Source organism: Grus americana, chromosome Z (assembly GCF_028858705.1).
Source record: "Grus americana isolate bGruAme1 chromosome Z, bGruAme1.mat, whole genome shotgun sequence".
NCBI classification, from domain to species: Eukaryota; Metazoa; Chordata; class Aves; order Gruiformes; family Gruidae; genus Grus; species Grus americana.
In genome coordinates, this window is record NC_072891.1 from 409,958 (window position 1) to 436,484 (window position 26,527).

Genomic DNA, 26,527 nt, shown 5'->3' on the forward strand with positions numbered 1-26,527 from the left:
TAGAATTCATTGTGGCAGCTGAAATACTTTGAAATACTTGAAATGGTTGAGAAAATATCAGGTTAAAGTAAAGCTGGAGAGGGGGAGGAGAGTAAGCTGCTACTTACACTGCTACCAGGGTTTTCTCTTTCAGAGTACAACTTTTTCTACAACTACACTTGAATCTCTAATAACTTGAATGTTTTCACAAGCATTAAGCCTTACCTCAGATTCATCCCTTTGATCATTGTTATCTTCCTCTTGGCCACCATTTTTAGGCATATAAGCCATCTTCAGTCTCAAGAAACCCTTCACACGAGATTTGTGGCTAGAAGACAAGGAGGTACATTTCATTCAACAGCCCTTAAATAGTTGCAAATAACAAACCTTGAAGTAAGAAATGTTTTAAAATACAAAGGTCCTCCCCCTCACCTTCTTGGTCTGAGAAGGAAATCCTTAAATGTGTATGGCCTTTCCATGGTTGGGTCTTCAGTCTATAAGCATTTAAGAAAATGGCAAATTAAAGGGCTTGCCCACAAGCACAGAGACATATAAAGAACATTCACATCACAGATGCGGTAGAAACGCTAGAGAAGACGTTTAAATACCGCGTGACCCTTGGATGGTAAAGCACAGCTGCAGCATGGCCCACTCGCTGTCCCTGCGAAGGTCAGCGGTGGCCGAGCCACCTCCTGCTTGGCGGTGTACACAACACCCACAGTCAGAAAATGGAGGACAACACCAACTAAACAAACTCCTTCAACTTTTTCCAGGCACCCAATGGCAGTGTCAGAAAGGTTGCATCTATTTTGAAGTAGTATTTTTTCTGCACGTTAGAAAGCAATGAAGTAAAATTCCTCAGGTGGCTTTCATTTTTATTTCATAGCAGTTGAGACTTCAAAAATTAATTAAGACTTTGAAATCTTTTATGATGTACATAAGGAATATTATCAGGCTGACAGATTACATCTTCTGATGAAATTCTATTCCATTTAAGTTTCATAAAGCCTTAAATCTTGAAAACTTTCTATTACACAAGAATTTCAGCTTTCTTATCAAGTAAAGTTACATCCTTCATGTCTGCGAGAACACGGATGCTCTAAGTACAAAACTAGGAATTTAAAAATGACAAGGTAAATACAACAATAAGAAATCCGTATACCTATTTAATCTGTTGATTGTTTGGGGTACTTTTTTCTAATCGATCGTACGATTTGGGCTGACAAAACTGGAGGCATGAACTGTTTTACATTGGCAGAGCAAGCACATCATCATACGCAGTCCAGTAAGACTAGAGATCTAGTACCTCGGCTTAACACCAAACTTTCTCAAAAAGAGCACTAAGTTAGCGGGTACTTCTCAGAATGTTGTGCCCGTCTGCCATCCACTAAAAAAATGATAGTATTCTCTAAACCTTTCTAAACACAGAACAATCTAACTCCCAGACTATTCCTCATTGAAAGCTTTGTTTTCTGTTGCATTTCAAAGTCAATAAATAAGAATTTAAAAATCAATCCTAACCCATTAGCTCAGATACTATATCAAACACCATACAGACATTCTTCTCACTGACTGAACTCTCAGCCTGCAAGGCATTTCCTGCACTGAGCGTCCACTTAATCTGTGAGACACAGACGACCCCCTTTTTCAGAGAGTCCATTTTAACCAAACCAACAGGACATCAAAGCATGCATGATGAAGCACTGCTTTTTAGTATTCAGCTGTCAGTAACATACACAAAATAAGAAGCTGTATATTTTAACCAATTTTTGTAGATAGTAATTAGAGAGAAAACAAGGATTTTGACAAACAAATCAGCAGTACTGCTAGAATGAGAAAGTCAATGTTTGTTAATGAACACACGACGATGTCTCTTATTGAGGTACTGGAAGAATGAGTGAGGACAATATTGAGTATAACATAGAGATACACAGGATGTTTCCCGAGCATCAAAAACTAGTACACACACCTTAATAAGCATATTAATAACTAATTATAACAGAGTATGCAAACACACTGGTAAGCACCCTGTGGACACACTGCTACAGTACAGCTATAGAACGAATGACTGTTCTGAGATACGCATTGCGAGTTTTCCCACAAGAAATGTTCTGGGGGCTTCTGGAGCTGAAGAAATTCTCTGTGAAGATGGAGAGTGAGGAAGGGTTTTGTACAGGAATCACATTCACTTTCTAGTGAGCCTAGAAGGAAATGGGAAGCTCTGGACTGCAACATTTCATCATTTTAACATAATGGATTTTATTCTTCAATGGCAGTTAAGTAGCTGATCTGGGAAATTTTACAATCTTGCATTTTCTATGTAAAGACAGACTTGAAAACAAATTGAAAAAGTTTAGCCTTCCACTCAAATATGAGCTAGAGACATGCACACTCATGTTCTCTGCAAGTCCCCAGTGAGACGAGAGTTGTTCTCTTCCTACAGAATACGGAAGGAAAGCAGAAAGCTGCTAATTCCTCAAAACAGCTCACAGAAAGTGACATGTCTATAGCTCTATCTCAAATCTTGCTGATGATTTTTCATTATTAAAAATAACATTTACTAAAAAGGAACTTCAAAATACTACCTGACTCTGCAAAACAGGCATGCGCTAACACGTTCCTCATAATTTTATATTCCACAGTACATTGTCTGCAGAGGACACAGAGCTTAACACCAGAGGACTACTTCTACAGTTATATCCTGGCTACTTAGCTAATGTCTGCGCATATGGATACACGTAAGTGGAAATATACACACAAGCACGGATAAAATACTACTACACAATACAGTTCATACGGCATGAGCTCCTATGAGAGTGGAATGATGCATTTTTCATCAGAATACATTTCTGATCATTCATTCCACCAGATTTTTCAACTATTATAGTTTATAAGCCAACAACAACAGCATTATGACTCAGGATCAACCATAATAGTCATATATAAATAAGCATCACTGTGAAAATCATTACAAAGCCATTTTCCTCCTACAATAACATCCATAAATAGCAACAAGTCAGATTTAGGCACAAATAGCAGGTCATGCCAAAATTGACACCTTATTTTGATGTAAACATTTTCAGTAACTTCCACGATTCCATGTTCACCCATTCAAATACAAAAAACCCCTCCAAGTTCACAGCAGTAAGATTATCATGTACAACATTTTAAAAATATTAACTACATCCAGGCACTGTTAGTCATCCAAGACATTATGTAATATCAGAACTAACACTTATACCCAGCATAAAACCACCACTGCGTAAATATATGTGTATATATGTAGAATTTACTAGAACACTTTGTGAAGTACAAAGTGTATTTTTTACTATTTACAAAGATGAAAAACAACTGCAGTGTTTCATACTTTTTGTGCCCTGTGACCTTCTAACTTCAGTTCTTTCGTCATGATTGAATTCAGCTTTGAAGCACAGGGTAAGGCACAATATGAATACAAAAAGACCAAAGAAATGCTTTTTTGGCACAAACATTTTCTGCAAGGTTCATTTTGGATTTTTGTCTACTAAGTGAAAAAAAAGAAAGACCATACAGCAATAGCGAAAACCTGAAGCAGAAGTAAATCTAGCCATGCAATAAAGAATTCAGTTTTACTTCTCTGAAAATTGCTTTGACTGAGGCTTTTGCAGCATGGGATGGTAGTACTATAGACATATACCTAGAATTGTGCAAAGTCAGTTCTCTAAGCAACGTATAGACTTTATCTGCTGCAGGCATAGATTGAGGTTAACTTCAAGCTTCATACAATTTGAATTTCACATGGGCCCTCTTTGTTCCACCACTTCACCTTGTTTGATGGCAGGCTGTGTGTAAAACAACTCCTCACGAAATACCTAACATCACGTCATTTCAAAAAATCTTGATTTTTAGTTGTCTTTTTCACTACAGCATCTCTACTGAATCTCGAACCCAGCACAGTGTCTGCAGCTTTGATTTCAGCAGTTTCCAACAGAAACAGGTTGGATGAGGGCCCATCAACTGAAAGCAGAGGCACAGACCTCTCTCCCTTAGATTTTTTCACTGAAAAAGTCTGGTAGTGAAAGCTTGAGCACACTGGAGTCAGTAACAATTCTGCCACTGTCTTTACTGGACTATGATTGCATCTAGGACAGCTCACTAGTCTCTGAACGTTGAGCATCCTCCCGTGGACAGATGATATGCACAATCTATAAAAACCTGAAGATGGAGTTGCACATCATAATTTACAGCCAGCCAGTGCTGTATCAATTCTATGCCTGTAGAATTAAAGGAGGAGAACCCCACCCTTGATTATATAGTAAATAGAAATTCCACTTAATGTAGGCTGTAATGTTGCTCACTGTGCGAAGACCAGGCAGAATCCTGGCTGCCAGAAGGAAACCAGACAACTGGAGCCTTATAGAATTACAGAACAAGCTTTACACTTAGAATCTCTCCGTTTATTAAGAAACAAAAATAAATAGAGAAAACATTACCACCCTCAAATCAAACACCTCAAATATTTGATTGTTGACAATAAAATGATTCAAACTCTCTGTCAAGTACTTCTAATTATTTGATACTAGAACTCCTACTGCTGGCAAAAATTCAATTTTAGCTAAAATAATGAATATACCACATACTTCTTGCAGCCTTTTGGTTTTCAATGCATCTGCTGAAGCAAATCCTACACTACCTGGTTTTTTTTGTTTGTTTGTTTGTTTTTTTTCACAGAAGGTTTCTTGGACCATAGATGTGCATCCCTTTCCATGCAAATCTGATGCAAACCAGCATAACACACCTCTATGTCACCACTTCCAACGATAACGCAAGTTGATAATTGAAGTCATGAGTATGTCTTTCAGCAGCAGTGCTGACTTTCGGAGTCTCCCCTCTGGTGATTATTCCTGCCTCAAAGCAGTACAGTTGTTTGCATGGCCATTTCATAAACTGGACCAAGGAAACAGTACAAGTTAAAAAAAAAAACCTATCCAAAACTAACTAGGTATGAGTAACACAGATCTAGTTCACCATGTGAGCATGAAACCCAGGATAATTAAGCAGGTAACAAGAGGGTGTGAATTAACAGCAGGGGTCTGCCCAGGCAGACACCACTGCTTACAGAAACGTGCACTGAACTGCATACCCAGGAGACGGCGAAGCCAGTACCTACAAAACCCGGATCTGCATCCACAGTACGTGTGTCTACTGTGAACATAACCTCTCCCTCTCCTAGTCAGAGTTCATAACCCACGAGGAGAAGCAAACAGCCAGGCACATGCTGCCCAACGCAGTGCTGCGGCAGCTCTCAGCTGATGCGCTCCAGTCATCTCACAGCTCATCTCTTAACATCTGGCATCTCTGTTACATGTAAGGTGTCATATCTCAGAAAGTAAGACTTTACCTGTCTGTATAAAGTGAGGTACCTGTACAATGATATGGTTGGTGTTTCAGAAAACATCTGGAAATGACACTGAAAGCAGGCATCAACCCAAGTATTTAAACTCTAACTGTTTTAAAAAATAGAAGAAACGCCTCCAAGTATCAGCTTCTCTAGTTTAAAACTGGGAAAACATCCAAAACACATACTTTCCTATCATGTAGGAAAGGCAATAGGCACCTACACGCCTCTTACAGAAAAAAATCTATACGCGTATAGACATTTGAAGTTATATGTATGCATATTAAAAACTATAATGTATGCTCTGACAATATCACAGCTTGTATAATTATTATTATCAATAATGTCAAATGTCAATGTCTAATGAATGTTGTTGCATGTGCTGTGGCACTCATATCTCACTATTTCCATTATTACTCCATTAGGAGTCCTTCAGGTAAGTTTGCTTTCAATCAGTAATAAAAACAATAATTTTACTCAAATTTGCTATGGAGATCAGTAATTTTATAACATCTTCAGAAGAAATGAATCTTTGTAACTTCTTAAGATGCTGTCACACTGGTTCAGCAGTTTCTCTGGTTTCAGTCTGTGGCTATTGCCTTTACAAGGTTTGAAATAATATCAAAGCGTACTATCCACTTTCCTAGACAGAACCACTATCCCATACCCTTAACAGCATATTATTTAGACAGAAAATCAGACACATAAATGGGACCCCAAAAATGTCTTTTTTTAAATTTTTTAACAAAAGTTCTGGAGGAAATGGAGTTTTCTAAGAGAGAATACACCTGGTTCAACCATAAGGGAAAATCATGAAAAGGAAGAAGCCAGAAAATTAATAGGACAATAATCACCAACGGTAAGGTGAGAAACCACCTATGTTTCTATCGGCCACATGTCATTTGTGAACTGACTCCAACAGACGAGGGTTTTTAAGAAAGAATCAAGATGAGAAGTGAATCTTGGATGTTGAGAAATTTAACAGATACCAGAGAACAACTGTGTTCGTTATCCCTGCAGAAGGAACCATTTCTCACAATTCCTGTGCACAGTGGGGCTTCATTGTCTATAACATTGTTCTTTAAGCCTGTAATGCTATGCTGGGAATGCTTGCTTTAAGAAAATTTAACTGGACTACTTATGGAAATAAATTCCACACAACTTGGGGATTTTCACATCTGGTGATGACAAAAAAGAATGCACTGAGACAAAAGCACTGCTTACCGGAAGGTGACTAAGCGGCACATCCACTTGACCCAGGAAGTCGTCTCTAGTCTGTCAAATAGGAAAAAAAAGGCAGAAAAAGGAGTAATTTTACATCAGAAGAGGAAAAAAAAAAAAAAGATAAACATCAATCCAGTCACAATGAAACAAAAATAAGTGGCTGAGTACCACTATTTTAGCAATTACTCCTTTCCACCTCTTCATTGTTGCACATTGTCTGTTGTTATAATTTATCTATTTCAGCAGAGCATTTTCTGTGACAGCCCAAAATGGCTTCTTAGTCCACAGTACGTGTGTTAAGTACTGATGAAATTCTGTTTCCTCTGACCTCTGCATAATTCAAAGCACAAAGTAATAATCTACTCTTTCCATGAATTAGTCTCCACATGCATTAAAAAGGTGAGTGAAAGTACTGTTCACCATGTCATTGAAATGTTCATGTCAAACCTTGGTGGCTTTTTCTTTTTTAAGGAAAACCTCATATGCACATCTGACAGGGAAAGAAGGGGAACCCAACAGTGAAGATAGAACTGCATGAATTGTAAACATTTTGCCCCCAAATAAAAATGTGTTTTATGACTTTATCAAACAGAAACCAAAGTATTACAACTTCTGGGTTTTTTTAAAGAGTGCTGTTCCATTAATTCAGAATGCTTAATTTGTGAGGAACAGTTATACACCCTTCTAACCAGTCTTTTGAGTAATCCTGTATTTCCCACTTGAAGACTCGACAGTTCAAGTTAAGCATGCGGATGTGGTTATACCGACATTCGGGCCATGCAGCGCCATCACAATTTCACTTATACACAGTTATAGCCATACAGAAGTGATAAACACTACTTTTCTGCAGGTCCTTCACTCTGATCATCACCTTCTCTCAGAGTGTCACCTGAAAAGCAGAGTTGCACCGGTACCTTTTATTGTCAATTAATCTACATCTCAGGGGCGAGTTTTCTTTAAAATGTGGCTGTTACTATCCATTCAACACATCCCTGCACAAACCAAAAGTGCAGGCCGTCTCCCTGTTTGCATCACATACATGGATCAGTTGATCTTCCCTGCTGGTAATTAATAGAGGGAAACCCAGAAATAAAATCAATAAAAAGCATAGACAGTTCAGTCAGGCACTGCATGGAGAGATTCCTTCCTGTCTCTTAGCGCTCTGTTACCTCAAAAGGCCACGCATCTGAGTAGCTTACTGGTGTTACAAAGTACCCCGGAACGTGACAGAGTACTCACACACTGAAAATGAATCCAGTCACACGCTCCCATCCAAACAGTTCATAACAAGAGCCAGACCACAGGCAGCAGTGTACTGGCCTGGGATGCCAGGCCCAGGCGCCCTCAAGTGCTGTGAAGGGAAGGGGTACTGACTGGGCCAACGACACTCAGAAGCTGTGCAGACACCAGATAAATACTCCAATTTCTTCTCTATTAACAGTTCACCTTTCTGATACCTTTTCATTGACATGTTTGCACCTCACTGAACTGAACGCACACTGTACCACATTGGACAAAATCTAGGGAGAGTATCTTCAGAGCTGTATGAGATTTCCCATATGGTAGTGATGTGGAAGTGTTTAAAGATGGCAGTCATCTTAATCTACTCATTGATTATGATTGTCATTTGCTCGTTTACAACAGCAAGTCACTGTTATAGTGACTCAGATGAAGATTCTTTCCTTCCTTCCTGTGACAAAAGTCATTAAAACCATGGCAAAAACCCCAACAACCCAGAAACTCCACAAAACCACTGAGAACCCTAGGCAGTTTCTGTCAAAGGGAGAGGCTGTGGGGAGACAGTCCCAAGCCTCCCTTCGTGACACCAGGGGAACTGGGCAGCTTCTGGGCCCTGTGGGTGAGACAGCTGGACCAGGGGCCGTTCCTCTCAGCCTTCACCAGAAGCAGCCATCTCCAGCTCTTCGTCCCTCAGGCTCACCAAACGCCTACCCCCAGGGCTGTAAAAGCTCTCCTGAGGTGAACACAGCCTCACAGAAGGGACCAAAGGAGGGACAGCAGTGGTGACACGCTGCTGTCTCTACACTCTTAATTCCCACCAGCGCTTATTACTTCTTCACAATCCACCCACGATTGAGGAAACCTTTCATCTTACAATAATTTTGGCCTGAAACGTGGCCAACCTTGAAACAAATCGTCTGAAACGCAGATACTTCTTCATAAATCAAAACCGCACAGACTGTTCTAGACACAGGCTAAGCCCGTGAGGTGGCTGTATGGACAGCTGTCACAGAAGACCTACCCAAAAGCAGCACGCAGACAAAACGAGGCCTAGGCTCATCTCTCACGGACCAGACAAGGCTGGTGTGGGCTGGGGAGCGAGACCAGAGATCCCTGCCGTGGGGAGGTTGAGTGGAAAGCTCTGCCGAAGGAACTTTGGGTGGCACGGCCAGGGAGGACCAGGGACGCAGCGCGAGCAGCCCCAGGGCCCTGCCACGCGCTCAGCGCGGGAGGCCGGAGGGGACCTGCTGATCATCTGCAGCATGGGGAGCAAGCTGCAACGACCAGCCGCAGCCCCTCCTCTGGAGACTGCCAGCGGTGTGCCGGGGGAGCTGGGGAGAAGAGCAGAGTGGAAACAGGCCCTCGCGGTGCAGGCCGGTGGAACCACCCAGGCAAAGGCGGGCTGCCGAGGAGGACGCACGCCGTGTCCCCCAGCCCACGGCACCAGGCAGCACTGGGCCACTGCAGGGCCAGGCCCCCCCCGGCCCATTCTGCTGTGGGGGGCAAACAGAAACCTCCCATGAGAAACCACCACCCGCTCACGGCACCCAGGTTTTATTAATACATAAAACATAAAATTCATGCCACTGAATGGGGCGGTTCTGTTCTTGCAGCTACTCCACCCCAAATTACCCTATAAGCATGATGCTACACATCAGATAACAATAAGCTAATATAACAATGAAGCAGAAAACACTGATTCATGTAGCTTACTAAGAGCTTCAACAATGAAGGGAATAATTTTCCAAAGATTTTTAAAAGTCTATTTAATTGAATACAAATATATAATGTTTCCTGTGCTATAGACACATGCACAAATAAAAAATAACTCCCTTTAAGATAAATTAATTTTAAAGTCAGACTTAAACCATATCTCAACAATCCTACACTTATCAATCATTTTAATATCTTGCCTAAAATTGATGAATGTTTTTTGATCTAGATTGGAAATGTTACATTCAACAAGTCAAAGGAATGAAATATTGGCAGCAGATGAGGTATAAAGTAATTAAATCACATATATGTGTTTGCTTTGCAAGCCGGTCACTGTGCTCAATGTATATACTTGGTATTCATTAATAAGATATGAATTTTTGAAATAAAGCATATTGCATTCTTCAAAAATCAACTGCCTGTCAGGGAAAACAATTTCTCCCAGATACTGTTTATGATACCAGATATCAGCCCTAGTGATTCCCAAATAACCTCCTGCTTATTTATAACCACGCTATGCACAGAATTCCAGGAAGTGCATACTGCTGCTCCAAAGCCAAGTTTACATATTTCTCATAGCAGCGCATTAGGTTTAATATTAAAATCCGTATTTTTTATGATACCATCGTAAGAATTCTTTTTTCTACTACAAAGATAAAGTCCTGCGATCCCTAAAGCATGGACACATGCTGCTGTCTTATATGCCCATGGAACAACACAAGAAGAATGTCTGCACCAAGGAGCCAGCATTTTTTCCAAATTCAAGTAAAAATAGCTAATAGATTTTTCATTACAAAATTTTGACTATTAATGTCCTTCCTAGCAACTACTCGAAAAACCTGGTAGCATGCACTGCTTTTAGAGAATTTACATCTTTCTCCCTTAATACTGGCAAATATCAAGTACCTTCTACCTCCTGCTTCGATACAGTTACTCAAATGTCAGCTACTCAGAAGAAAATATATACCTATTTCGAGATCTATTCAAGCAGCTTTAAGTTCAAGAAAAACACAACTCATGGACATGGAAAATGTTCAGGTTGGTTAGAAACAGAACCGCGACCAGACATGGATGCGGTTTCACTATGTACATGGGGAAGAGGGTCCTTCCTCTGTGCCTGAGATGGGGAGGAAACCTCACCACGAGTTGGTGCAGATGGTGGGGACATAGAGATGGGTCTACCAAGTTCCCTTAGGGTACTTGTCATCAGACGCACACACAGGTGACTTACATGCAAGTACTGAGCCCGAGATATTGTATTCTGTAAGCAGACATGCTGTAAGTATATCACAGATTTTAACATATCTAGGAATCATGAGAACTGCTGCACCTACACGTAGTAACTGATTTTATCTGGTATTTCCAGATGTTTTGCAGCCTGGCTGTGGCTACAGCCACAACGGTAAACTGGGCTGTAAGAATTGTGCAAATTCCAGACTGATGTTAAAAGTGATGTCATTTCTATCCAGACCAAGATTTCAGGAGGAAAAAGTAAACCCAGCCTTAAAAGCAGCTGAACCAACAAAACCTCTTTGTCTGTAGTTTAGAGTGGAACTGGGAAATCCTTAGTTCTGCAAGTGAGCTGCAGTGACAATTTAAAAAATGACTTCCTCAGCTATTCCTAGGATGAATATGGTCATCTTTACCAGTACACTAAGGTTCTTGTAAAATGGAACCTTTCTGTAATACTTGACTACACACACAGTTATAAGAATAATTACTTGGGGAGGGGGGGAAGTATATTCATATTTAGCATTTTAGGACATTTTTGTTCTGTGAAAAGAATTTTGTCTTGCAGGCCTCCACATTTCTACTATTTAGGCATTCTCATCCTGGGGTTTCCTGCTTCCAGAAAAGGCACCTCACAAGCCATGTGAACCCTTTTCCTGCTCTATCATGTACTGAATTTCCAGTACCTTATTTTTCACATTTTTCATCATAACAATGTCTGTTTCAAGAACCTCTTTCTCACTAGAATAAAAGGGCTACCCAATCCACAGGCTTGCCTGTGTAGTTTGCACATTTCACTGCTACTTCCTGCTCAAGGTTGGTAGTGAGAAATCCACTCTTAACCTGAAAGACACAGGATGCAGATGCTTATTGACCTACAACTTGAAATGGATTTTACCAATCAGAATTAATGAACTATTTTTCAGGGCTATATGCATTATTATAACCTTTATTTTATATAGGTCATTATATGAAGGTAAGCAGTTATTTTTTTAAGCAGCAAACAGAAGGAAAAGTGAGTTCACTGGAGAGAGAGCCTACAGCTGCCAGCAAAATCTTTACGGCCAGTTTTATTGTTGCAGGTTTATGAGAAAATCTTAATGAGCAGCTGGAGTTGTCAGAAATAGCCACCCTCAACATCCGAGTTCCTCTTCAGAAGGCGGCGGCGGCGGCGACACCCCGGCGGTGTGACGCCTGGAGCCGCTCTGCCCTCACCCCCCAGGGCCAGGCTGCCCGCAGCAGGCCCCTGCCTGCACTGCCAGTTTGGTTGTGTCAAACACCAGAGTGAGGCCCTGCACGAGTTACACGGCTCGGGACAGACCACGAAGGGACGGTAAAAGCGCCAGCGTGCACTGCCTTTTGGAGGGGGCAACCCCTGCTTGAATGTCGTCGTTCCCTCAGAATTTATTCTGTGCTATCTGTAACGTGGCTTCCACGTGGGTCAGGTTAAGACAGGGAAGCAGACAGCAGGGAAGGGTAGAGGCACGTCTCAGATGCTTTACCAACAGTCTTGCTGCAAATCCCAAAGCTATCCCAAAAGTTCCTATTTAGTCTTTAACACTCCAGAGCAATTTAAAAAAGTTATGCTCTGTTCCAAACGACCACTTGTCAGAAGGATTTTGTGGGGTTGGTTTAGTACATTTACTTCTGAAGAGAAGTCAGTGAAAAGATGAACCAATCTGCTCGGTAAAGAACAGTCTCCTAGAAAGTTTTAGTTTTATTCTGCATGCGACATCACAAACTTAGAAGTATTCCTTGCTACCCATTTTAATTTGGAATCCAAGGAGGACAAAAGTCCACTTTAGAATAATGATATTTGAAAGTAACAAAAAAGTTCATGACTATTTGAGTTCATAAATGAGCATTGTTTTTTAAATCTGGTATTTATTCAGTTTTACAAAGGATGTACAATCTCATTACTTCAGGTGCTGTCCTATTTTCCTGCTAGCGCTCTCAAAATAAAGGTAATCACTTCTGGTTTTTGGCAGAGACATAAATACATCCTCTCTATTTAGGAAACCCAAGTCTGTCCAACCATCTAGTTTATTTATGCATTGATCTTGTAGAAAAGCAGTACTAATGCACGAATCCTTTCATTGCTCTTCTGCTTGCTCAAACACATCAGGCATGTTAGATATTCTGTAGGCTGAATTTTCTTGAAAACGTGACAGTCACCCTTACATCAAGACACACATTACAATGAAACCTGGTCACTATCGCTGAATCCCAAGGGTAGACAAAATCTCAGGTACTCGGCAAATTACAATGGGAGAAAGGATGCTTAACCTGTGGAAGTTCATGAAACCCATCCAGCACAATACACGGGTTTTAAGTGAATAGAGACAGTCCTGCTTCAATACTCAAATGAGTCAATTCTACGTTGAAATAGAATCTCATGTTAAATGTTTCAGTTCAATCTGCAAGTTAAACTGATCACTGAATATCACTTGCCTCAAAATCAATACCAAAAATTCAGTAAGTCCAGCAGCTGCTGAAATGGTCAGGGGCAAATTTAATAAAATGCAGCATAAGAACCACTCAAGACAGGCCCTCAAAGTTCCCAGAAGTCCCAAGCAAAACTAACCTCTCATTCTAGCCCAAAACTCACAAAAATTCCACTGCAAAACCCAAAAGATCACACACAGGTATGTCATCCCATTGCAAGAAAGACTGAAGTTGCATGGTGAGAGCCAACGGGAAGAAGTATTTCGCTATCAACCACTCAACCCTTGTGCATACCTCAGAGAGCCAGTACAGACGGTCATAGAAGCTTAGAAAACCCAACAATTAAAGAACGATTCACATCTTCCTTGATGCCCTCTATTCCCTCCCATCCCACCTCCCACAAACCTCAGGAAACTTCAAGGTCAACAAATTGCTTCCTCTTCAGCACAGCACAGACTCTGCGTTAAGGAACCATTACACAGGACTTTACACTTGCATACTCCTAATTACTTTTCCCTTCCAAAAGGAAGTAAGTCTCAGAATTGTTGTTAGGAGCAGTAGGAGTGGCAAGGTTCAGGCATCCCATTTTCCTTTTAATTAAGGTGATACAGAAAAGGATGTGAATGCAATCGAGGAAGATAAGGACAAGTAGCGTAAGTAGTAACTGCTGGAAGAAAAAAAAAGACTCATTTAAAATAGATTTAGAACAGAGTAAATGTATGTATAATTTTACCATGTAGTAGAGTTTGTCTGTATTTTACCTATGGTATCATTAAAGACCAAGATTAGAAGACAGCCGTCATTAAAGGCAACAGCATGAGAAAACACTTCATTACTAAGAAGTGTTATTAGTAGTCAGAGACTTAGAAAGCTTTTAAAAACAACAAAACGACTTTAAAATTCTAACTGTGCCAAACAACTTACAATGTGAAACAACTGTTCAGCATGTGAGATTTAGATGACAAGGTGACACTCACAAGCCAAATGCATGTAAAAATTAGTCTGCAACTTGATATATATCCAAGCTGCAAAGCCAGTAAGAAAAGCCTGGGATAAAGTTGCACCAGCCTAGAAGCCCTTAGTCTAGTAAAATGTATAGAAAGGAGAGCACCCATCAACATCTAGGGACAAAACATGAAAACGTACTTGAAACTTAGGATGGTATACACGCACCGCAATTTTGCTTGGTTGGTACTGACACAAAATGGGAGGCACATTTAAAAAGAAAAAGTATTAACAAACCGTTGTATTGATCTTAATTTCAAATATTTAAGTTGGCTGTTTTCCAGAAGGGAAAGCGTCTGTAGTTAACAGTTGAGCTGTTATAGACCCTTAACAATTGACAGTTAATTTTTAACAAAATTACAGAATAATCTCAAATTCAGAAAGACAACGCTTCAAGAAGGGTTCTAGTAAGCTTCCAAGAATGAGACACACACTGCTTTGTCTGAAGAAAGGTCACAGAGATAAAGCAGCTTTTAGGAGAAGGAAATCCCAAGTAAATCTGGAACGCTACTCGGTATGCGTGAGATTCCAGCTAAGCACCTATCAATGAAAGTCTTCCTCCCCTTATATTTTCTTATAAGACATGTTCTTGCAGAGTACCTGCTTATTTCAGTTCTGGAATAAAAGATAAATATTACCTCAGATGTACGCCTATGATTTAATCTTAGTTCTTTAAGCATGCCTAAATACAGTATTCACTGTAAGATAAAACAGGACATTGCCGTAACCATTGCAAACACTGAGTAATAGCTGATCACCTATGAGTAACTACTACAGGCAGCTTAAGTCCACTTAGCTCTATTCCGGCCTACATAGAAATGAAAGTTCATAGAATAACAGAGGCACAAACAGGTCAGTCAGGACTTTCATCAAAAGGGTGCTCGAATGACGTGAAGGCTCTGCAGGAGGAGTGGGCAGATCTCCTGCTCAACAACGGGCTGCCACAGCTGGTACTGACAGCAGGGATTAAGCTTTTTAGCTGTGTGTGTGGATATCCGACTGCGGGGCGTAAAGGAGGTTCAGCCAGACTCAGCAGTGCCCAGCGACCGGACAAGCAGCAACAGGCACAAATTGAAACACAGGAAATTCCACTGAAACGTAACCCAAAACTTCTTTACTGTGAGACTGGCCAAACCCTGGAACGGCTGCCTGAGACACTGTGGATTTTCCATCACTGGAGATACTCACAACCCAGCTGGACAAGGCCCAGAGCAACCCGCTCTCTTTGACCCAGACTGAGCAGGGGGTGCACTAGACAATCTCCAGAGGTCCCTTCCAGCCTCACCCATTCAATGACTCTGTGACTGTGAAGCAGGAAACAAATCCACTTTTCTAATTACTTTAGCTTGGACAAGATGGTATGGTCATGTCTGAGCAGCTGCAGGTGTATGATGTTGAAAGATGGCCCAGCATGCAACTGCAACTCTCCCTAGGAGCCGTGTTCATGAGGAAGACCTACCTCAAACGTAACTGCTGAGCTCAAGTATGTCAGGCAACCTCTAGTAGAAAATTTCCCCTATTAGTTCTTTTTAAATACACTTTCCTGCTGAATTTTCACACATACCTTTCTGGTTTATGTTTTTTATTTTCATCTTGCATCTTCGTAATGATTATTCATACATATTTCCACATAAGGTCTGGGAGCAGCCAGATGGTAAATTAACACACTATCATTCAACCGATATGTCTTAGAGGAACTTGAAAAGCAAAAAAAATCCTAGTCAACAGAAAAATACTATTAAAAAAACCCATACGTGTACACAAACACTCCTAATACGCGCAACTTCCTCCCAAGCAAAGACTTTAACGCTGCAATTCAGTAATAGGTCAAATTGGTAAAATCCTGTGTTGCATCTTCTGATGCCTAAGATACACTTCCATCACGGACAACTGTCCCAATAGCCCTGGGTCTTGCACTTTTGAAAACCTTCCCGTTTCTAAAACCAGACCATGTTGTTAAAACTGATCAGCTTAAACTTCTGAAAGTGCCTGAAATTTTTACAATGTCCAAACAGCAGTAAAAAAACCAAAAAAGCACTTTGGCTATGCAGCAAAACCTGATAAATATGTACTTAATTATGCCAAATGCACAACTCACTCTTGCATATCTTAAGACTTTATTTCCACATCAATGAATTCATGTCAGGGACATGAATCTAAAAAGTCAACAGCCAGGATCCTTTGAGTGGTTTACAAATGATCACCGGAGATGTAGTGCCTCACACACCTACACACTGTTACGGTGTCAATGCAGACAGAGGACTGTGAAGCAGGGTGACTCAGGTATTCACAAGATACTGTAAGTAGCACATCAACAGCTGCATCCAGTCCTTTACTAAGTAAACATAAGAAAATAATTTAGACAAAGGATTGACTGATGTAAGAGTTCCAATCCATGCAATGCAATTCCCATTTACAATCATTACAATTAGCATTTAGTGACAAAAGCAGATCAAGTCATTCCTGATCCCATGGTGTCTGCTTGTTGCCTCCCTGGCACTGTAGTATCTTGCACCTCCCATTGTGCTTGCATAAACTAGATCAAGAAATTAAGCTGGCTTTAAAACCAGAACATTAATTGCCTGATTGTGGTGGGTTGATCCTGGCTGGGGGCCAGGTGCCCACCAGACCCACTCTCTCACTCCCTTCCTTCACTAGACAGGGGAGAAAAAATATAACGAAAAGCTTATGGGTCGAGATAAGGACAGGGAGAGATCGCTCACTAATTATCGTCATGAGCAAAACAGACCGAACTTAGAGAGGAAATTAATCTAATTTATTACTAGGCAAAACAGAGTAGAGGAATGAGAAAATAAAATCAACTCTTAAAACACCTCCCCCCACCCCTCCCATCTTCCCGGGCTCAACTTCACTCCCGGCTTCAACCTTCCCCCCCTCAGCGGCACAGGGGGACGGGGAATGGGGGTTACGGTCAGTTCATCACATGGTGTTTCTGCCGCTTCTTCATCCTCAGGGGGAGGACTCCTCTCATCGTTCCCCTGCTCCAACATGGAGTCTCTCCCATGGGCCACAGTCCTTCACGAACTGCTCCAGCATGGAGTCCCTCTCACGGGGTGCAGACCTTCAGGAGCAAACTGCTCCAGCGTGGGGTCCCCCACGGGGTCACAAGTCCTGCCAGCAAACCTGCTCTGGCGTGGGCTCCTCTCTCCACGGGTCCACAGGTCCTGCCAGGAGCTTGCTCCAGTGTGGGCTTCCCATGGTCCACAGCCTCCTTCAGGTGCCTCCACCTGCTCCAGCGTGGGGTCCTCCACGGGCTGCAGGTGGAATCTCTACACCCCCTCATCCTTCCTCCATGGGCTGCAGGGGGACAGCCTGCTTCACCATGGCCTTCACCACGGGCTGCAGGGGGATCTCTGCTCCGGCGCCTGGAGCTCCTCCTGCCCCTCCATCTGCACTGACCTTGGTGTCTGCAGAGTTTCTTACAGCTTCTCACTCCTCTCTCCGGCTGCAAAAGCTCTCTCTGTTTTTTTTCCTTCTTAACTATGTTATCACAGAGGCGCTGATTGGCTTGGCCTTGGCCAGCGGCGGGCCCGTCTTAGAGCCGGCTGGCATTGGCTCTGTCAGACACAGGGGAAGCTTCTGGCAGCTTCTCACAGAAGCCACCCCTGTAGCCCCCCCGCTACCAAACCCTTGCCACGCAAACCCAACACACTGATCTAGTTCGCTAGGCGACTCTATTTATAATTTCACTGGCATAACTGAGGAGGATGGATGGCACAGGAGAGGCAGGAGCCAGACCAGGAGGGGTAGGACAGAGGGATGCTGGGAACCATCCCAAACAGGTTCCCACTGAACGCTCTTGCTGTGTGAAAACGTGCTGTTGGTTGCCATGGCCTAGGAACCAGCAACACCTGCAAACCACTGGAGTGATGTCTCCTCACCATTTGTAGGTGAAACTGAAGTACTGGATAGAGAGACAGGGAAGATGCAAAAAGGAAAAAAAAAATTAAAAGATACAACCGAATCTGTAGTGCTGTATGCTGACAGCCCCCTGTGATGTGGAGGTGAGCCCCAACCAGCTCTGGTTCTCAACAATCCCACAGAGGTTTTCAGATGTGTTGGTTCCCTGGCCAAATACCAGACTGGGTAATAACACTCCACCCACTTATGATTCTCTCGGGATTTTCAGTTGATCATGATGTTCTCAGCTTCCTGACCTAAGAATTGTTGTGTACTATTTCTGTACACTGTTTAAACAGATGCCACATTCCAACCCAGATATTGCTTGATTTCAGAGCTGGGTGGCACGATCCCTATTGATTACAGTAAAAAACTCAAAGTCCACACTCTTCTCAGACCGCAAACACACTGCACTGTGCTTCAGCACGTAACTATGTGCCTAAATTATTAGGGCCTGGACTATCCAGGGCTGCTGGCTGAAACAGTCTGATGAGGTTCAGAGCCCACCTTGTATTTAAGTTTACTCTAAATAAATTAAAGCTATGTTATTTCCAAACTTTTCAAGTCACTGAAATATCAGTGGGCAATACCTAATGTGATGAGAATGGTAGTGAGAAGGCCACTTGTGGGAATCTCACCGGGTGGCTCTGGATCACACCACGGGTACCTGGGCAGGCAGTGATCTGATGGATGCGCTTTCAGGTTCGGGTGATGAGAAAGGGCGTGCGATATTAAACTGCTCCGAGATCATCGTCTCCCAGCAGTGCTCCATCGCAAACACATGGGATGGAGAGGTAACCGCATGGAAAAGACTGCAGATCTCTGTGTGCGCACACTTCTGCATTGTACTTATCAACACTAACTGGGTTGTACTGGAGGCGTGTGAATGAGAGACCTTCATGCTGCAAACAGAGCTAGAGAATAAAAAATACAGGATGTTTTCTATTACGAACTCAGGTCTCATGTCCTGTGGGTGCCTAAGGGTCAAATCTTTATTTCCTGTTGCTTAGCTCCTCATCTCTCTCTCATGGCGAACACCAGAGCTCCTGGCGCTGGGGGAGAGAAGGTCACGCAGTGCCCTGTCACCTAATCAAACAAGGCCGAAGGGCTAATATCCTTGTGGGGCGGCTTTAACGAAGGCAGCCTCACGTGCAAAGAATGATCAGCATGTCCGTGTAAATCACCCCCTCAAGGTGCAGAGTACGTACACAGGGCTTTGGGGACGTACAAGCAAGCTTTAAGCTGATGCTTTCTGAAAGCCAAAAGCTAATGGCACAGTGTAAGCTGGGAGAAACTGGCAAAACAAATCAACCTGGCAAAGAAAACCATGACACTGTAGAGAGGCGACTACACCTGAGCAAATTCAGCAGCCAAAGTGTTAGAATACAAAGTGTAACATTAAGCAAGAATTAAGTAAATTTTACCTATGTACTTCTTAAGCGCTGCATTGAGATACGGTGTGCCATTGTTGCCAAGTGCCAGAGGAACCGTTCCAAGAGCTTTAAAGACTGTCTCGCTTGTATAGCACTAAATTTTCACAACATAAATACAATAGACTTGCACATACCAAAAAGAAAAATACTAACCCAATAGCAGAAAATACCTGCTGCCTTTATCTAAAACTACGTGAAATCATACATTTTGCCTTGAGAGAGTGAGGCTCTTTTCCCCTGAATTAGAAGGCAGAGGAACACATTACAGTGATGTAACACTGTAGGAAAGTCCTCATTTTGTTATTTTATGACCAAAACCAGCACTCATTTTATAAGAGCAATTATTCTAAAGTAGGAAGCCACTGTTGCATTAAAAATGCTTTTACAGATAACACAATAAAAAGCAATCATTTTGTCCTCATCAACAGGGGAGTGTGTTTAAAGAAAACAACTGAAGAAATGACAAACGATGACACATACATTCCCTTCTCCCCGAAGTACGATTCCATCTCCGGTTTCCTTAATATGTCTCTTAACTCCTAGAGCCCTCAATTTACGATAAGGTAACCGAATGGGGAAGACACGACATTTTACTTTTACCGAAGCCTTTAAAAATAACGGGGAGCCCAAAAAACAAAAGAGGATTTGTGTTCATATTTTTAATTATTTTTTGAAAACTAGCAGCAAAACATGATTTTTATTAATTGAAACAAAGCACATTCATCTTTAACTGTTTTTGACTATAGTCCTTAAATATTAATTAGTCATAACAGATTTCTTTCTACACCTAAGGCATATCGACTACCTGATCTCATTCACATGAATAAAACTACAACGATAATTTTATTACATTAATTTATCATTTGATGAAAGGAATACCAAAATTACATTCTTAGCTGGCAAGTTTCAGAATTTTTTTCTTTCTTCTTACTAACTGAACTGGAACAAAGCTCTTCTCTTTTATATACACTTCAAGGAATTCTGTCAGTTGCCAGTGTAACCTCTCCTTTCTTAAGGGAAATATTTTCAGCAGTACTTCCTACTTCCCAAGCGTAACTAAAATTCCAGCTTTCCATTTGATTGTAATAAGTTGCCATTCCTCTTTTGCAGCTAATCTATGCAACCTGGCCACAAAGATTTTTACTAATCTATTCTTATGTTCTAACTGATTAAGGTTTGAGGAGTCGTATCTTAAAGTCTGAGCTGAAATTAAACATGGTTATCACTTTACAGTAATATAGAAGAAAGCAAAAAGTCACTCTCCCCAGAATTTGCAGAAATTTAACTGAAAAAACTCATTTAGTGAGACATGAATTCGAAGATTACTTCTGTGGCAATTCTTGAAATCATTACTATTCCAGTGTCTTTCAAGACAGACACCTAGAGTTGTACGACAGAACCTTAAAGTCTGTTTTCTATTAAGGAAGAAACCTCGCCTACCACTCTAATTAGCTCATTTGCCTAACTGTACTCGCAGCCTCTCCTTCCTTCCACAATCATGATAAAAATAGCTTAAAATAAAAAAGAACAACTGTTACTGATTCTGTGTTTTAGATCAAATGAAACACTTTCTTCCTTTTAAAATTATTCCTGTACCAAGCTTTTATTAAAATGGCATTATTACAAAAGTAAGGCTAAACTTTTTGCATACAGAACTTGTGCTTTATTTCTGCACTTAGGACGTGACAAAGCAGGAACTAAAAGCAAGAGGAGGGGTAGTTAACACTAAAATTATCAGATTAGTAATCACTAGAGTAGAACTAATTATAGTTCATTACTACTGGAATGAATTATTAGAACTTTTAAAGGTGGCGTTTTTAATTGTATTCCAAATACCGACAAAATAGATAAATATTCATAAATCTAAACTTAGCGTTCTTAAAAGGACAACCAAGACAGAGCAGCAGTTACCTCAGTCCTTACTAACTGCTTTCATATTTGGAAAGGCATCGCAGTGTAAAAATGTTTTTCTCATTACCCATGCTGCCTTCCCAGGGAGCTAGTTCAACGGCACAGCAGAGATACCCTCTCCGTTTCCAGCCTCGCCAAGTACGGAGGTTCCTTACTGAAAGCCTGTCTGGATTTCACAAACCCGAGTACCATATCCGCGTTTGATGGGAACTCACAAAGCAGGTGGTGTCAGCACCTTGTATCTTACCCCCGTCCCGCTGTGCTCTGCTCTCGCCTGGAAGCATCCTGCCCGCATCGTTTGCCTTCAGGCCAGGTGGAGAGGCGTGTAAAACGGGCAGCGACAACTCGGACGTTTAACTAAGAATTTTTTCGGTAGTACCTTTGGGACGTACAACTTGACTGCATCTTAGGCACATTAAAAGAGTTCTCCTTCCCCCATGGTGCACTTTGAAGGAAATGCCAAGTGTTGCTTTGTGCTAGGGCACCAACCGTACCAGAAACCAACTTGTGATGAGGTCGGCCAGCCCATCACGTGCGCTGGCGTCCCCGGTGCCCGACACACTTGCTCTTCTGGCTAATTACTACTAACCCCACTCTTCCTAGGCAGAATAAAGCAGAAACAAGAGGCAGCCTCTCCATTGTGCAGTGCAGGGCACGAGAGCAGGAACTGCAGCGAGTGACTGAAAAAGACGGTACAGACGTTGATACATAAAATGCACAAATCGGTTGGCTTTTACTCCTGGTTCTATCACATATGGTGATCACAACTAAGGAATGCTAATTATTCATACACAGGTTGCAAATTGGCTACGTCCAACAAAAAAAAGAGTTACTAACTTCCCCAGTATAGTAAGGATGCAACTAGAAAATTTAACCCCCAAATAAATACTGCAGACTTTGTGTTTCTGTAGAACCAGCTTATGATGCCGAAGCCTTGGGGTCACCCCTATAGTAAGGCAGGCGCCCCAAACAAATAGGGGATGTCTTTTTCTGCTGGCCAGACCCAGACCCCTGACCACAAAATGCCTCAGCTCTAGGGAGCTGAAGTTCGGTAAAATTACTTTCACCCTAAATTTCTGGTTTCTTTTTTTAGTGCCTGACCCAACGCCTTGTTCGTGACATTCAGGATAACAGTACTTTTAACGAGTCTATTTCCTAACTAGTAACAGCTGACTTGACAGCACAGATGATTTAGTGAGTTGCTTCTGTCAGGCTCTTTAACTGTGTAAATACTATCTTCCATTTCTCAACCAACATATCTGAATGCTGGATTTAAAATTTTTAATCTACTTTTTTCACAATTTCTTTTTGTGCTATAAAAGATTCAAGATTTTTTTTTTAAAGCTGTTTCAGTAATTCTTTCTAGAAAGCAAAATATTTTATAAAAATATTTTATATGGTAAACTTAAGTTTTGTTGTTGAATGTGTAATTTTTTTGCACTTGGTATTTTCTATTTTTAATTCATTTTTACAAATAGCTCTGCTGATAGAGGCTCTACATGAAATTTTGATTTGGGGACAGAATTTACTACCTAACAGTAATCTAAAGTTATTCAGTGTTTGTGTTCAACTGTAAGGCATCCAATTGAACCATGAAACAAAACTGAATAAGTTCTGGTGGTAGTGGGTTTTCCTATTCCAAATATTTAAGTGAAGGTAGAGCAAAATACAAAGACTATTCTATTTCCTAAACAATTATCTTCTGTTATTCATTTGTACAAAAATAAATAAATACTTACTGTTCCTCCAACAGTGTTCACAGAAACTTAATACAAGACCAGTGCCAGTTATGGTTTAGTTTCCACGATACTTTCTTTCTCAACACAAATTCAAGTCCGTTGTGGGGACACACTAATGTGAACAATGCCATCCAACTATGGGTGAAACTTTTTTAATCTGTCAGTTTACAATGCCTTGTAACAACTCGGAAACAGTAAAGAAAAACCAGGGTACATCAGGGATATTACCAGACTCCAGTAGAGTCGTATGTATTGTTCCATGTGTATCCATGATACTCCCTACAATACTGCTGCACATCAGAATGAATTTATTCTCATTCAACCAGACCTATCACATCTTAAGACTTTTACTTTAAGATTTAATTACTGTAAGCCCTATGGTATCATTTCCATCCATTAAGTATACTTTACGATGAGGCACCGCACAATTGGTTCCCAAGATATTACACACGTTTGTGCATGCTTGCTCAAGAGGAGTTATCTTTGACAAGATAAAAACGAGTAACATGCAGGCAGAGGCCCCTCCTGAATCAAACTAGAAATAAAATACATCATATTTAAGTTGCAATTTCAGAGACGAGCCAGTAGTGCTCCAAAATTGTCACAGCTAAGTGAAAAAAGTCTATTTTCTAGCAAGCACGGACAGCCATGACAACTAGAACCTTACTTAAATGGATCAAGCAAGCTGCAGTACATAAGCATAAATTATTTAAATTCTAAAATATTTCTCTTGCATTGCCACTGCTTATTTAAGCATATTAAAAACATTGGGCACCAATGCCAAGATCTGGTGCATTCCTGAAACATGAGTAACATCCAAAAACACAAGACAGCCAGGAAAAAGACAGCAAGTTAAAGATTGATTCCACTCATTATAATAAAATGGCTTCCCATTTAGATCCCCATTATAATTAAATGTATGACACACAGGAGTGCTGGAAACAGCCTTCTATTTCCTCGCTCTAACACGGGTCAGTTATAAAAGGCCGTATCTGTGACGTACAAGAGTGAATACCTGCTATTATTAGTGTTACTGCATTACAAGCAGCCTCTGAAAGGATGCGACTGTTTTTTCTTCCGATGTTGAACAGACCAAATGGGGAATAAGTAAAGGAGTAGCCTTGGCAGGAGAGGGGGTTGGCGCCGGAGAGATCCTTAAAACAGGCCTAAGATATGAAAGCATCTGGAAAACAGGAACAGCATCAATGTGCCTAAGTGAAAGAACAGGTAGAAAGCATACCTGTTAAATGTGTTCAGACAGTTTCTGTCCCTTGTTCCATAAGAAATGAAGGAACTCTTGACAAAAGAAAAATTCTCAGAACAGAAATGAAATAATCTACTTCTGAAGTTTGATTGTAACTCTTCAAGAAAGAAGAGCAAGGCACAGTGAGAAGATGACAAGGAAACGACTACAGATTCACAATGGGATCATCAAGTCAGCACCACGAAGTTCCAAAATATTCAAAATACCGTGCATGAGCTGATGATTTCACTTGCATCCCAGGAGTTGAAATCACGCTAGTGACAAATTAAAATGAATGAGTGGAGCTTTAAATCTACGGCTTCTCATTAAAATTAGGATGGGGAATCGCCACAGAGAAGGAGCCATTACTGGAGTCCTAATGCTGAGTTGTATGTTCTTGACGACAGAAACTCATTGGTAATTGCACGTGGAAGACAAAGCATGGCAAAAAATGGAACCCTTACCAGTATGCTCCTACAGCCTTACTCCTGTATGGATCTGAAGTCTCTCCTACCAGCTTCTGTTTTATTTCTGCCCTTCTCTATTCCCAAAAGGAAATCCCTGTGGAAGTTTCTCGTGGCGAAAGGTGAAGTATTCACAGCAAGAGCTGAGCTGGACAACCACAGCTGTAGTAAGGAACACACTTAACCTGTTAGCAACATTTAGCTGTCTGTGACTTTTCTTTTAACATAAGTTTCTACAGTTGAAAAAAGATGGGACAAATGTCTCTCCATCTTTAGCATTAGAAGCTAAGCTAGTGGGGCAATTTTGCACAATAATCCGCTCTACGATGTAATAGAAAAAACCTGACCTCTCCAATTTCTATCAATAATTTCAGCACACGATGCTAAACGAGCATTCCCATAATAGTCAGCTGCAGTAAGGGGAGTAGCACAGAACTAAGGAACTCTCTAACTTGTCCAGACCAGTTCATTGATTTAAAATCACCAGACTGCATGTAAAGGTATCGTATTTTGATAGTTAATCTGCAAAACTGCGTAACAACGTAAGCCAGTCTTAACCTGTTTACTTCCTGCTGGTTTTGTCACATTTATGAAAAGGGCAGCACTCACTGTAAGAGCAGTTTTCCAAAGAACTCTTGCCGAAACCCTTTTTTCTTGGCAGTTAAATGAAGCAACTTCAAGTTGCACATAGTATCACCCTGCATACGTACCTAACTTGGATGATGGCGTTTTAAATCAAGGTATCTATATATCTTAGCAGCATTAGGACACGATGCTATAACCCACTTTGTGCAAGTCAAATCTTTTTCATTTCCCTGGGACATGAGAGCATTGCAAGTAGTCAAAATTTCTGAGCCATCCACCGGCTGGAGGCCGGTCAGTAGCGGTACACCCTAGGCATCACTACTGGGTCCTGCAGTGTTTAACATCTTCATTAGTGACCGGGATGAGCAGAGAGGATGCACCCTCAGCCAGTCTGCAGATGAGGCAGAACTGGGAGGAGCGGCTGACAGACCAGGCGGCCGTGCTGCCATTCAGAGGAACCCACGCAGGCTGGAGAAACAGGCAGAGAGGAATCCGCCAAGTCCAACAAGGGACGTGCCAAGTCCCAACCTGGGGAGGAGTGACCCTGTTCCCTGGGAAGGCTGGGACAGCGCGGCTGGGAAGCAGCCCTGCAGAGAAGGATGGGGGGTCCTGCCGAACACCCGGCTGACCAGCACCGTTACCTCACGGCAAAGGTGGACGGCACCCTCCTGGGCTGCTTCAGGCAGGTCAGGTTGAGGGGGGTGATCCCTCCCCTCTAAGTCCTCAAGCCTTCCTCACCTGAGTTACAGTCAGAAAAAAAATGGAAGAAAGTAACAGTCTATCCTGATGTCAGGTTTGGAAAATGTTGCTCTTCAAAACAGCAAAGAAATGTTTCTTTTATGAAGCACAAGTAAAGTACGTAGAGTACACGCAGTGCTCCAGCAAATGGTATATAACACAAACACGTGCGCATCCCTTAATAGCCGAGGAATTCCTAAATTTCCAAAAGCATACTGCACGGACTTACAGCTCCAAGAACAGTCTACTAAACTCTGCTTGAAATTCTTGGGTGTTTCAAG

The 26,527-nt window shown here is 41.5% G+C and overlaps 1 protein-coding gene across 14 annotated transcripts in view; it reads right to left on the bottom strand.

The window, feature by feature from the left end:
- NEDD4L (NEDD4 like E3 ubiquitin protein ligase) overlaps positions 1–26,527 on the bottom strand; it is a 181,326-nt gene that overhangs the window by 47,680 nt on the left and 107,119 nt on the right. For 12 of the 14 annotated variants that reach the window (XM_054811250.1, XM_054811253.1, XM_054811251.1 and 9 more), the window contains 3 exons: positions 6,581–6,631; positions 412–473; positions 205–307 (listed from right to left, as the gene is read on the bottom strand). In XM_054811250.1, the coding sequence (XP_054667225.1) occupies positions 205–307; positions 412–473; positions 6,581–6,631 (216 nt within the window). The remainder of the gene's footprint in view (positions 1–204; positions 308–411; positions 474–6,580; positions 6,632–26,527) is intronic. The other 2 variants (XM_054811256.1, XM_054811255.1) reach the window with 1 other exon arrangement.